Below are 14,344 nucleotides of genomic sequence, written 5' to 3' on the forward strand. Positions count from 1 at the left end.
AAAGCACACTTGAGAAACTCATGTTTCTTCAAAGCATTAAACAAAATACCAAAACACATATGCAGTAAAAGACAACTTGACTGCATTTCCAACAAAATGGAAGACTGACCATTTAGCCATAATGTTTTATTACCAGTAACTAAAAAAAAATAAAATCACAGGAGACTGGAATCTAATTCTGCTCCTGTAAAAAATGAACAAAAGGCTTTTTGCAGTCTTCAACACTAAACATGCTTTAAAAATCTCACACCTCTGACCAATAAAAGGAAATGCACATTAGGATCATTGCTGATACCCTGCTCAAGGAAACAGCTCACAGAAACCAGAAATTCTGGGACAGAAGTGCATTTTCAGAAGATAAAGTAGCTGCTGTTCTGCAACAGCTCCCTGAGTTCCAGCTGCTGCAGGCTGTCCTGGTAACTTGCAGTGGTGAAATGTCTGCCCAGCCACAGCCATACCTCTATAGCTTTCAGGCTGTTACAGGGAATACAATCATACGTAACCGGAAAGCGCGAACAAAACCACAATCGTAATTGAAGATACAAACAGAAAATATTTCCTGCAGTCACCTAAGAATAGGAAGGGAGCCTGCACTTTTAAGAGAAGACTACAATTTTCAGAACAGTACCAGAGGATTGGTTACTGTCTTTTCTGCAACCTGAATGCAGGGAGCTGCTGCAGAACAGCAACTACTGTAGTCCCACCAAGAGATACTCCCTCCATCCCAGACACGTCATTAGAAGTTGCCTCCCCTGACACTGGTTTCTGCAATCCCTGCCCCGTCATTACCCATAGTACCGTTTAAGTTACAGCCTTTGTGGTCTGGGTTGGAGACTAGAATTAGGTAACAGAACAAAAACCAGGTAAAAGTTAAGCCACAATGTTGCTGTAACAACTTTGATTCTTTTAAATAGAACACTAAAGCCTTCAGGTTTCTTTAAAGGAAAATTCAAATAAGAAATCTAATAGCCTTAGCTATAGTAAAAACAAATAACACAGCCCATTTAACAACAAATTATTATTTGCACAAAGCAGTTGCAGAAATTGTACAGTGATAGCAACAAATTATTTTGAAACAGTATGACTTGCACAAATATTTAGAAACATTTTCACACAATTGTATCTCCCTGCAGAACTGGTGGCTGCCATACCAGTGCTGTAAAGAGATCTCTGAAGTTGTCTGTACCTTTTTGTGCATGTACCTCTGCTTATGTGAACATATGGGAATGAGAAGTGTCAGCAACATATTTCTTTCTAGATATCTCACTTTTGGTGTTTAAGGCTGTGCTATTCCCTAAGCTATTCTTTACTGCTCTGTCACCAGTTAAGACCCTAGTGAAGAACTAAACATTGAAGTGTAAAAAAAGCTCTGTTGGTAATAAATATTTGTCGTATTTTCTCAACAGCTGGATGGCAGAGACACAAAGAAAACACAGGATGCTTTGAGATGTTTTAAGGTGTAGTGGTAAAGAAACATACCGTTTGCCCATTTGCCATACATAGTTCTTTAACTCAAATTGATCATCCCAAAAGAGTTAAAACACAGGCAAAATTTTGCCGTATCTGAGATCCAGGCATTTTTGCCAAGGGAACACCCATAAGACATGAACTCTGGGTGCATTGTTGCTCCTCATCTGTAAATGCAAATACATCTATCCCTCTTCCAAAATGCAAAATCCTGACCAACCAATCTAACTTAGGTTACGAGACAGCCTAGCTATTTTGAATGTATACCTTTCTTCAGCAAAAGCAGGTTAACTTAATTTCTGACTAGATACTGCTAGTTACAAGCTTGATCCAGCATTTTCTACCTATCTTCTATCATAAGAAACAGTTGGGGTAGAGATTTATCTTTAGAAGTTGCATTTGAAATGCTGTTTGTGGCCAGCAGAGCACCCTCATAGGCATCAGGATCCTTCATTTTTCTTTAAAAAGAACCTCATGTAGACTTGGTCCATAATGATCCAGACAACATTAATTTCACATCCTTAAAACATCACAAAACATTAGTAGAAAGGAGAGCTCAAAACAAAATTGATCAGTACTTTGCAACAGTGTCCTCCAGTTAAAGACAGACACCCTAGAAAGGCTGGACCAGATGATCCTTGAGGTCCCTTCCAACCTGGCCTTCTATGACCTTATGATCTCTGCTTCAATATTTAATGGTTCTAAACCATGAGATTAAATGAGTAGACAGACCTTAAAATAAATACTTCCATAATTCAAGACTGACCAGAAGTGCTACAGTAACAAACCTAATCAGCAAGCCTATTAGACAATGTATCAAATATCTAACTGGAAGACAGGTACTCCATATGAAGTACCCCTAGCATTCTTCAGTTTTCAAAGAATTAAATATTATTAAGACATTTCTTGTGTCACCATGCTTTCTTTGAAATTGTATTTTTTATTTGACAGCTATACTCTTAATCAATCTTTAAGTCTAAAGAGAAGCAAAATCAGAACACCACAATGTTTTTAGACACTTTCTCTTCTTAGAAGAGATAACATACGAGATGAACTTGTTGAAATTTTACCTGGTAGTGTTCATCTGATGGCTCTGGAGTAAAAGAGTTGACATCCAGCACTTCGGTAGGCACCCATGGTAACAAAACACACTTCCTGATCAAGCGATCTGCTTCCCCATAAGCATAGTCACGAGTCACTTCATCTGCAGCAAAACAAGGAGAACCTTCCAGGAACTGCCTCTCATTCTCCACTGAAAATCTTACCCATGGCATATCACATAAATGACAGTTGAACCATTAACAGTACAACTTTTGTTATTTAAGTGTAAAATTAGAGATAATTAAAGAACTACCTTAAAAGGGTATTATTTAGGATGCAAAAATTAGCCCAGAACCATCTGACATGTCAGTTTACTCAGACAGCAGGACACTTCTTCACATATTGGGGGCATAAGGCAGTTCCCCAACCAGGATTCCAGGAGTAAATCGTTGGCCTGGCATCTCTCAACTTCCAGCACTTGACTTGCTGACTCAAAGCTACAAATGTGTAACTTAAGGCATTTTTTCTTTAATTCTCAGATGAGTGAATGAGTGGTTTCCAACACAGCATGCAAGATTTAAGTTGTCTGTCAATATTTTTTGACTGATAAAGACCTCTATCACATAAAAAGTTCTGTGCCTGGCACTTCCATAATTTAATTCAATAGCACTACAAAATACACAGTCATTTCGGTTTGAAATATTTGCTCTACAATGAAGTGCTCATATTTTGTAAGAATATGACCCATCTTCTATTGCACGCATAAAAATACTCAATAAACCTTGACACACACTTACCACCAGTTTCAAGGTCTCTCAAAGGCCAGAGAACAGTGTAAGCAATTTGTTGAGGCATATAAAACAGAGGTGCTGTTGCAAAACTAGGCTGATCTGAATGTTGAATGCGTGATCCAAATTCATCCATAATGTACCAGACAGGAACCTTCTCCTCTGCAGTCTGTACAATTAAAGAGAGTGAGGCATCCTGAACATATCAATTGCTAGAAAAGCACCGCAAGACAGAAGGCACTGGAAGCACCTCCTACACCATTTCTCCATTTCCTACTCGAGCTAAGATGGTGAGGAGGTGCTAGGTACAGAGTAACACTCTCATCCAGGCAACTCTGAGACTAAGCCAGACTAGCATCCAGCCGCTGCTGGGAACAGCCTGTTCCCATCTCAACAGCACAGCCCCATCCTCTCTCTTATGCTATTGCCTACAAGACCTGCTTCTCCTGTACCAAATTGGCCAGTTCGGGGAGCTAAACCAGCAGAAGGCTGTTTGGTAGGATTAGTTTTCCTTCATTTTCTCTAAGAATCAGTTTTCCAAAAGGAGTCTGAAGTTTACATCTTAAGAGTGAAGGAGAGCATAAATGCCTCTTTCAACAACAGCTGCTGTGAGAATGTTTGGGTTGCATCAAAGCACCCCTTCCTGCAACACTTGTTATGATAAAATCTCAAATGAATGAATACACTTTAAATTGCTTGGTAGCCTTTTTACAGATGCAGAAATGGAGCAGAGATCAGACTTAAGATATTAAGGCAGACTAGTACTAGCAAAGGGAAAAGAAGACAAGTTCAACTACAGGTTGCATTAATTGCCTTCCAGGAATTAACTTTTCAAGTGGTAACACATAATCCCGCCTGACGTACAAGCCATTCATGGCAAAAAGATGGGAAACAAAGACATAGGGTAGAAAGATCAAGAGATACCGTTTCAATCTCCCTTTTATCTAAAGAAAAAGAGAAAGCAAGCACAACAAATCCCTTTCTCAGTGATTTTTCAGGCTTGATACTTTATGTGAGACAGTTGATTCATAACAGATTATCTCCTTCTATATGAGAAAGTTTGAAGAGAATAAACCCACATACCATACAAGCCGATCTCCCCTTCTAGCCCCTTTCTTTTGCAGCAGACCCTTCCCTTGTCTATAAAAACCCACTCAAAGTTCTCATCAGAAAGCTTATAGCAAGTTGCTATACATCTTAGACCTACATAACACTTGTTCTTCCACACAGAAGTTCATTCTGAAATGCCTGTAAAGGGCCTTTTTTGTATTGAAAACATATCTTTATTAATAGCTGTATGTGAATGTCTTCACTCAGGATTGCTCAGAACTATTAGGATTCTAATAAGGCTTTAGAGACTGTCCTGGTTTGAGCCAGGATGAAGCCAATTTTCCTTTTACTTTTTTTTTTCCTTCAGTAAGCTTTCTTTTAACTAGTAGCAGGGTGTTCCAACTAAGACTGATAACAGTGGAACGTTTTTTCTAACTGCTGGGTCTTCAAGGTCACACCTTTTACTCTGCTGGCTCAGACACTACGGGGAGATCTATGACCCCCCCATTGGAGGATGAGTTAGACAGCAAAACTGGCCAGAGATATTCCATTCCATATATCTACATATGCTCAGAGAAAGGTCAGAGATGACAGAAGACAACTTCCTTCCTGCTTCTTCTTCCCTTCTCTTCTATCCATGGCTGGCATCCAGAGAGGACACCATCTATCCATCCCTGTCGACCCCCAGGCTCGAGCTCTTCTGACCCTCATCACTCTGTGCTCTCTCCAGCAGCTCTGGGATTTCTCAGGACTGTTCCAGCTCAGGAGATGCTGTGGGAGTTGCTGGGGGTGGGGGGGAGCGAGAGGCTTTTGCACATATCTGAACATATTTTTATATAATTGCATATATTTTCTTTTATCATCAGTGTTTAATTAAAGCTGTGTAGTTTAGTTTTCAATCCAGCCAAGTCTCTCTCTTTTTCTCTCTCTCCTTCCCTACCTGGGTGGGAGGGGGAGGGGATCGAGAGAGTTGTTGTCAAACCAGAGTCAAATGGTGACAGAGACTTACCCCTTGAGAAAGCTGGTAGGTCTGATTGTATTTCCACATTTCCTGTAATACTTGTTCAATACTGCCCTCATCTGGGATCTCTCCATGAAAGTCGATTCCCATGAGATTTGTCATCCTGTGCAGTAAGCCGGGTACATGAAGCAGCTGCTGGCGGGCATGATCAACGCGGTACGTCCAGGCGTGGTCGATGAGGAAAATGCTTAGAGAGAATTTTGGTTTCATTACAACAGCATATTTTTACACATACATACCCAAACATTCTGTAAATAACAGCTACAGTTCCTTGCAGATGGTTTGATAACTAAATCTTCTCTTACTCCCAAACAAGAGTGCTCACTGCCAGAGTACACATTGTAACATTACAGGTTAGGAACAACTTCCCAGTACTAACTTACAAACTGTTTTTTTGACAGAAAGCTTATTGTGCATTAGTATCTCCACAAAAACAAGGAGCAAAAACAGAACAGGACACTCTGTAAGCCTAGTTCCCTTTAAGGCTAGGAACACAAGAGTTTCTTCCCTTTTAATCATTAACTCAACTGCATCAACCTGATATTCTTGCCTGAAGAAGGAAAACAATACATTATTTTGCAAAAGTATTCAAGGATCTTGTTAGACACAAGCTCTGTGACATCTACCATCATCTGTAAAACTAGGTGGAGAGATCTGATCATCCATGGCTTGAATAATTTGCTATTAAAAAAAAAAAAAGATTAAGTTTTAAGTTATCTTGATTGCGTGTTTTTGGGGATGTTTACCTCCACCCATCCTCCCTCAGGTCTTTTGGAAAAAAAACATTGTTTTAAAAGAAAATGAATTACCAATCTTATCCAAAACAAATCATACACAACTGGCTCAGCTTCCCTTGACAAACGTAACCCTTGTTTAGGCTGCATGATTTTTACAAAAAACATAGTTATTCAAACAGAAGGCTTCTTGACATTTTCGTAATATGCTCTTACTGAACCAAGTCAGAGAGGAATCTGGATTATACTTGCTAAATAACCCCAACAAAACAAAACCACCCCACCAACCATACTTCAGAATGCTAAAAACATGTCAGCTGTAGTGTAAATTGAGTAACCTCAAACAATTATTGTATCTCAGACTCCATATACAGTAGAAACGTCATCTAATTTTAAAATTAAAGACTCCAGAGAATGCTACAGTCAAGGTCTTTGGAAATCTGTTTGAAAATAGGTGCGCTGGTGTTCTGCTCCTACATTCCCACACCTTTGAATGCTGCAGGGAAGCACAAGATTATCACAGGAGCAGTTGTAAACTTTATAATTTAAGTGTGTTCTCAGATTTAGAAAGGCAATTACTCAAGTTAAAGAAGGCATATAACGGCAGTTACCTATGCTCTATGTTGCTTTTACTCACCAAGGCTAAATTGAGATTCTTAGACTTTGTATGTTTACCTAAGACCTAAGAAGTATGAAAGTTCTGGCAAAATAAGTTGAGTAGAACTGACCAAAACTGTGCTTAAATCTTCATCAGAGGCTAGGTAACCTGTGCTTGACATGTTAAATCAGTAACTCTAGAGGTCACAATTCTAGGTCTTCCTGATACTTTCTGGTGAGATTAGATTGAGACAAAGGATTTGTTTGCTCCTGCCTGATTCATTGTGAGCGACTTAATGAAATAACTCCCTCTGAAAACATTTGCTGGTAATGTAGAGTTGTCCCATTCAGCCTTTGGAAGATGTGCCTCAAAGCATGAATCTTTCTTCAAACAGGCAGCTATGTCTTGTAGTAAGAAAACAGGATTTTTGAACAGGATCAAAAAGTTTTAGAGCAAACTGTACATATCATTTATGGTTTAAGACCACAACTCTTGTTATGAAATTACTACTCACCTATTGGGATTGGATGCTTGAAGCCCGTTCTCATTTGTTACAATAACTTTGAAACAAGGTTCATTTCCAGGATTTGGTTTCTTTTTAAATTCTTCTTCCATTTCTTCATCACCTTCTTCCTCCTCATCCACCTCTTCTACTTGCATTATACCGAAGTAGTCTCCAGCATCAAATATCTGAGATTGAAAGTGCACAAAATATCAAGAAGTTTGTTGAGGCAGTACCCTGATTTGCATAATGCAACACTGGAAGGCACTTACAGACAATTCTGGCCCGCAACTCAATTAAAATTGGCATTCTAAACTTAACAGTAAAATGAATAATGGTATTTATTCTTTCACATTCTAATAGAGATGTTTGTTTGGGAAGTTTCTTTAGTTAATATTGGCAGGAAGCTTTGTTGGTTTCTTTGGATGATCATCTAGTTTATCTGCTAGTTTATCTCACACAGAATTCTAGAAGCTGAAAACAGAATATCTTTGCTAAAATCAGCAATTTAAGACCTGCAAAAGCAAGTATATCCAGACTACACAACCGTACTGAAGTACATTAAGGCCCCTGAAGAAAGAGAGCTTTTATCACTCATGTTTTGAAAAAGTCAAGAAATCTCAGCATGTTTCCCCCTTCTCTTCTTTCCCTCAACAAGGAACTGACCATGTTCACTCACCTCTGGATGAGTTGGGAGGTTCCTCAGAGTGCTGCAATTTAAGGTCTATACACTTTCCTCTACTGATGTGCTGAAAGGGATTTGTTTGCATTCTTGCCTACTCCAGACAACTCCTTGATCTAGAACCTACATAAATTAAGTAGGTCACTACAAAAGGTTCCTATCAAAAACTTGGCAAATGGTTGGTTTGCATATCTTTTGCAAAACCACAACTCTGCTAGCAACTTTCAAGATTTCAAACTGAGCAGGTGCTTTTAAAAAGAAAGAAATGTGTAAAATCTCAGAAAACTTTTCAAATGTTTTCAGAGGGGGTTATTTCATTAAGTCGCTGACAATGAATCAGGCAGGAGCAAACAAATCCTTTGTCTCAATCTAATCTCACCAGAAAGTACCAGGAAGACCTAAAATTGTGACCTCTAGAGTTACTGATTTAACATGTCAAGCACAGGTTCACCTAGCCTCTGATGCCACATTATTAGAAGTCATTACTTCCAGATATTGACAACGTATTAGCTGTATAGTTCCAGAGGTAGTGACAAGCTTTTATTTGTTCAAGTGAGCATTACTTGAGGATAATTATTTCTGTTGAGCCTCAATAAGGAGGGGAAGAAATCAACTCCACAACTGTAAAGCAAGGCCACCTAGAGAAATGACACAGCTGCCCAACGACAGCTAGCAAGGGAGGAACACAGTGAGGAAACACCACCTCCTTCAGACCTTAAGCCACAGTATGATACCATAGACCAGATTCGAGCGAAGTACCTTAAACTACTTTCTCAGGATCTGGGGTTGGCATTTTCCTTTGGGCTGGGGGTAAGAAAAAGACACTGCCAACAATGTGTTGGCAAAGTCGCCATAGACATTCTTCTGAAGGTAAAGAAAATTACTTTCTCAACAACCTCACTGGAGATTAAAAATACACCTATTCTTAAAAATTAGAAACTAACTTAATATCATCTGCTTCAGCAGGCATCAAAACAGATAGCAAATCTAATTTATTCTTAGTTTTCCAGTTTTGCTAGAAGAGGATAACATTACTGAACAGTAACTAGTATCATGACCTCTTGCTGTTTCTTACATGAGTAACCACCACCATTTATTTAGGTACATGCAACCCAAGCAGAGACAATTCGTAGCCATTCTAAGCTGAGGTAACCACAGGCATGTCTCAACAAAAGGAAGAGTCCCTCCTTGTGCAGCTGTCAATGGTGCTTACAATTTTTATTCATCAGGTTAGCTCCCAGCTAACCCTGGAATCAGCTCCCTGATACGGCTCACCTCACAAGTGCAAAACTCAGTCCATGACAAGCGTGTGCATCAGAGCACACACATTTCACTCCTCCTTGAAGTGGTGCTGGATCAAGAGGTGTCCTCATCAAGGTAATTAGCTAGCAGAAGAAAGAGCAGCTAAGTGACTAGCAGTCATTAGAAAACTAAAACCACAATGTGATTCACTAGAGTCCACTTCACACCTGCTACCGTACAGCACTATGTATGCTTTCAACACTTGACATTTTGTCTGAAAGAGTGTGTAAGAGCGGGGATTCTGTGATGTGAGCCAGCTAGTGACTCAGAGATTAGCCTTCACTTGCCACAGGTTCCACCCATTCACCGAACATCCATGATGAATGTTAATATCAAGTCTTTCTACAACTAAGGGAAGGTGTTTGCTTTATATTTTATTAAGTATCAACACAGAACTTAAAAATGAAGGAACTCCAGATCTTCTAAGACAAACTTGTGACCTCTCCCTCCAATACAGCATCAGTTGCATGAGACTGTAGCAGTTGCAGTCAGCAAAAACTCTACTTTTAATACCTTTTTGGTATTTTAAGCAAGAATAAATAATATCCTTGAGGATTTATAACATTTAAAAAGTTAACTGGGTGTATTTCTCATCTGAAGCAATCATGCTTCTTGGAACAGCAACTCAAGAACAACTTAACCAGTGTTTTTTTGTGAGTTTTTTTGTTGTTCGTTGAAATTTGTAATTGGCAATGCAAACAGTTCAGTAGTGAACTGACAGGTTTGGCAGAAGTGCCTGGTTTGCAGTGTGTACACAGCCTGTTGAGGTGGACGCAACACTGTTGTCCTCCTCTCTCCCTCCCTTTGAGAGGGTCTGTCACACTGTAAAACTACTAATGCAGCCACTCCATAAAAGACATCTTTAGCTACTTAAGAACAAAACAGCTGGGTAAGATCATGCCACCAATTTGAAAAGTATAACATCTTCCTTGAAACAGAATAGGTAGAGCTTGCATTAAGTACCCCAGCAGAGTAACAGACTCTAGAAGACAGCAAAAAACATGCATTTCAGTGGCACAACTCTTTGAAAGTAAAACATGCTTGGGCAAAATCACTCCTTCTTAAACTCAGGTGCAGTTCCAACTGAACAAACGTAATGAACCAGAGAATGTGATAGCAAAGCAGGCACATGTCATGACAACTACCACACACAGGGATCTTGAACAAATTACTTTTAGGCACTATGCAAACTGCTTTGAAGGCCTCAGGTAGAGTCTGAGCAAGAGCCTGTCCTCTCCTGTTCTGAAGCTTAAGTCTAGTAGTATTGAACATGCTGCATTCCTCCTAGTCATTAATTAAAAGCCTTCATTTCTAACCAGGATGAAACACTATGTAGCCCTTTGCCAGCGACATCTTGGGGCCACATATATCATGCTGCAATACTCAGAAGCCTGCCACGTAACTTAGCATATGACTGGAAGAGAAAAAAAACAACAATACTATTAATAAAATTGGATGCATTTCCCAGGCTTATAACCAGACTACGCACGGTTTCTCCAGTAACAGAAGAAACAATTGTTACATTGGAATCAGAATTTTTGTGTTTAGAGTAAATTATTACACATGTATGTGTTTTGTTTTTCAAGTTTCTGCCAAAAATGCAGAAAAGCTTCCTTCCCAACAGACATGTATGCCAAATGCAAACCAAATAAATAAAAACAGGTTTCTTGATCTAATAGAGATACCATGTTTTGAACAAGCAAACCAATTTAATTCATGGTTACATAATGCTCTCAGAAGGAAAAGTGCCCCAGCAGATCTCAAGATAAATGGGAAAAAAACAACCCTCCACTTCTCTTGCAGGCTTTAACGTACACATAGGAGGGTGACTGCATTTATTCTGTATGTTGAAGCATGTGTCTGTGGTGGAAAACAGCTGCCTGGGCTGGGTTCTAGAGGTACTGATGTAAAAGAGATTTTTATCTGTATTATGGATGCAAATATTCCAAGTTCAATGTTAGAAAGTTCTAATCTTTGCAACAGGTTAGGACAAATGAAAAAATCCTCCTACCTTCACACATGAAGCAAGGAAACTCATTTCAAGCTCCAGGTTGCACTTTTTTTTTTCCTTATTTTTTTCTCCAGTTATTCTTTATTATGCATACTCCCAAAATATTGTCACCCTTTCTCTTCACCTCCTTTGCTTTCTTTACTGCTGCTCCTCCAGCCACTCCACATTATCCAGTTCTAAGTAAGGTACTGTAGCTCTCTACCTCCTCAAGAGCTCATCCCATTCCTCACAGCAATTTTCTCTGGACAGTCCCTTCTTCTCCATGACCTTCTGCCCTTCTTCTAGATAACAGCCAGAAGCTGCAACAGTGGAGACAAGCACCATCAGCGGTCTAATTTATCTTCCTAAGCACATTGAAATAATTAAATCTCTCTCTCCACACACACTGGAACACTTATTACAAAAGAACACACCCAGCCACTGCTGGAAGCAAAATGAAACAGAAGGAGCTGCCTGCCACCTTAGGGCATGTGCTTTCTTCATCCACCCTTTCTCCATCCCAGCCTCTGTAAAAGGATCAGGACTAGGGTCTCCTCACTCTATCTTACCTTTTAAATTTCACACACCCCCCAACAAAGTTGGTAACGTGCAAGGGTTTCAGCCACAGAACACAAACCTTAAGTCTGCATTATGTCACAGGACAATTCCAAAGTTTGCCAGCTACCTCCAGCTTCATAACACTGGTATATAGCAATGCAACAGCTTGCAACTTTGAGTTTCCTTATAATCTTTATACTGTCCTCTGTGTCACTGTGTTCCAGTACATCCCTTTTCACTCCTTCCTATTTAAGTACAGCAGAAGATATGCCCTTCTCCAAGTTACTTGCACACATGCTTGTTGAGAGAGGTATAATACAACAGGGAGTTTGTGACTGGGGATATGTTTGAGTCAACGTAGATTTATTTTCTCTGTTACACACACATATTCCAGTTATTAGCAGTACCAGACACACAACAGTTGGAAAACAGCAGCAACATAGTTGGACCCTTCCTGACTGTATGTGCTATAAACACTCAGATTATTTCATGACTTGCTATGACTCCATGTTGTCCCAACTTTAAAGTTGAGACAGGGAAAAGAATAATTAAAGTAAGTAGAAATTAGTTTACTTTGTACATGTGTGTTAAACTACAGTCCCCTCTCTTTCCCCACTGACCTACACCTCCTGCTCAAACTTATCCCATCTTGCTTGCTTCTCCACTGCTCATCACACCCTCCTGCACCCCATGGCTAGTTTTCTTTTCTCCTCCTACCTTGAGGTTCCCATCAGATCTCTTTTTCTCTCCAGGACTGAAAGTTCACCTCATTCTTATTTCCTTCTTCAGGTAAACTCCTCCAGACTCCCTGGAGCACCCTCAAGTCTCCAGACAACTAGTTTCAGGTTGTGTCTCTTTCCTGCCTCAGTTTCTAGTTTCTTTACTGCAACAAATCCAAGACTGCTTTCCTCACCCCTGAGGATGGCTATGTGCAAAAATGAAAAGAAAAAAAAAATAAAAATCCAAATGCAGACTGTATCTTTACAAGCTCTTTATCCACAATGACTCCTTTCCTCAACTTCTCATCACAGATCTCCAGGGATCAAGAGGATGGTTGCTAAAAATATCAGTGAAAAGGGATTATCCATTCTGGAGTGTGCCTGTGCTCCCATTCTCCTTTTAGCTCAAGGCCAGGACCAGAAACTCCTGGTATGAGCTTCAGCTGAAACACACCCAGCCCCTGCAAAGGGATGGTCTCTATGCTGCCAGGGCAAGGCTATGACAGGGGAACTCAAAAAGGCTCACAAAGATCAATGTCCCCAAAATTTATGTAACTGCATCTGAGTGGGGATTCTGCAAAAGCTTAGAACTTGCCCAAAACTGGGCCTGAAAAAGACATACAGCACTGTTGTTCTGAAACGCTCTACAGGCAGCCCTCACACTGTGACTGTTTTAGCTATTGCCAGAAGGTTTTTCTATCACTATCACCAGTCTCTGCAAGAGATGAACGACTTTTCCTCAGATCGGGAATAAATAATCAAAGCAACAGGACAAAGCCACTCCAGAACACATCCAGAGAGAAGCAACTCATGCATACACAAGATGAGCTGATAGAGTTAGCCCTGCACTGTTATGAATGACTGATAACAGGGTAGACCCATGTGGAAGTGATGAGAACAGAGGGAAAAAAAAAAAGATCGGATAAAAGTCAAGCCAAACCATAACACAACAACACATGACAACATCTTAACTTTACTACTACCACTGTTGCTTTTCTCAATTCCTCTTTGGTAAAAAGGTCTGAATGCCTTAGCACGTATCCATCAATGCTCTCCAACACTGGATCTCCAGTTACCAGAATCCCCAAACGCTTTCAAGCTCTACGCTGACAACAATAAGACGAAATGAGATACACACAATACACCTAATCTCTTTTACAGTCTCAAGCTGCAGTAACACGACCGGGACGAAGCTTCTCCCACCCTCCCCTACAGAGCAACCTCTTGGCTCTCTCCTTCACCCCGGCTGCCAGAGGGGGACCCGCTCCCCCGGAGCGCGTCAGGAGAGCCCCCCACCCTCCCCTCACCGTGGCGGGGCTGCTTCCCACCCAAGAAAGGGAGGAGAAGGGTCCCTACGCCCTGCCACGGATGTCCAGGGAAGCCTCTACGGCGGGAAGCACCGCGGGAGGCCAGGGGCGGGGGAACCGAGCTTCCCTCCGCGCCGTTCCCAGCGGCACCAGCCCACAGCCACCCACCTCGCCGCGCAGCTTGCGGCACAGGCTCTCCCAGTAGAGCGTCGGGACCCTGGAGGCGCGGAGGGCAGCACCGTGCAGGGCCAGGAAGGCCGCCAGTTCCTCCTCCGTGTCCCCCGACATGGCCGGTGCCCGCCGCTCCCCGCAGGCCGGAGGATGCCGGGTGTGGGGGGCGGGGCCTGGCGCGGCGGTTGGGGGCGGCGGTTGGAGGCGGTTGGGGGCGGCCGTTCCCCTCAGGAGGGGCAGGGCGGGGGTCCGGTCACCGCCCCGCCGCGGGAAGCGCCGTCCCTGCCGGTCCTTTTCGAAGTCGAAGCTTTTATTTTATTGAATAATTTCTAAGTGAATCTTGGCATCAGGCCTCTCACAAACGTCTGTCAGTGTGACAGGGAGGTGTGTTCTTCGCAGCTGCCTGTAGCAGGG

At 41.3% G+C, this 14,344-nt stretch overlaps 1 protein-coding gene across 2 annotated transcripts in view; it reads right to left on the reverse strand.

Annotated features, from left to right (window-relative positions):
* Positions 1 to 14,075, reverse strand: part of TTLL12 (tubulin tyrosine ligase like 12) — a 28,400-nt gene extending 14,325 nt beyond the window's left edge. For both annotated transcript variants that reach the window (XM_051641839.1, XM_051641756.1), the window contains exons 1-5: positions 13,928 to 14,075; positions 7,214 to 7,389; positions 5,356 to 5,554; positions 3,306 to 3,465; positions 2,538 to 2,671 (exon numbers count right to left, since the gene is read on the reverse strand). In XM_051641839.1, the coding sequence (XP_051497799.1) occupies positions 2,538 to 2,671; positions 3,306 to 3,465; positions 5,356 to 5,554; positions 7,214 to 7,389; positions 13,928 to 14,047 (789 nt within the window). In that variant the 5' untranslated portion in view covers positions 14,048 to 14,075. The remainder of the gene's footprint in view (positions 1 to 2,537; positions 2,672 to 3,305; positions 3,466 to 5,355; positions 5,555 to 7,213; positions 7,390 to 13,927) is intronic.
* Positions 14,076 to 14,344: the final 269 nt, after the last annotated feature.

The sequence above is a fragment of the Apus apus genome, chromosome 1 (genome assembly GCF_020740795.1).
Source record: "Apus apus isolate bApuApu2 chromosome 1, bApuApu2.pri.cur, whole genome shotgun sequence".
In the NCBI taxonomy this organism is placed as follows: Eukaryota; Metazoa; Chordata; class Aves; order Apodiformes; family Apodidae; genus Apus; species Apus apus.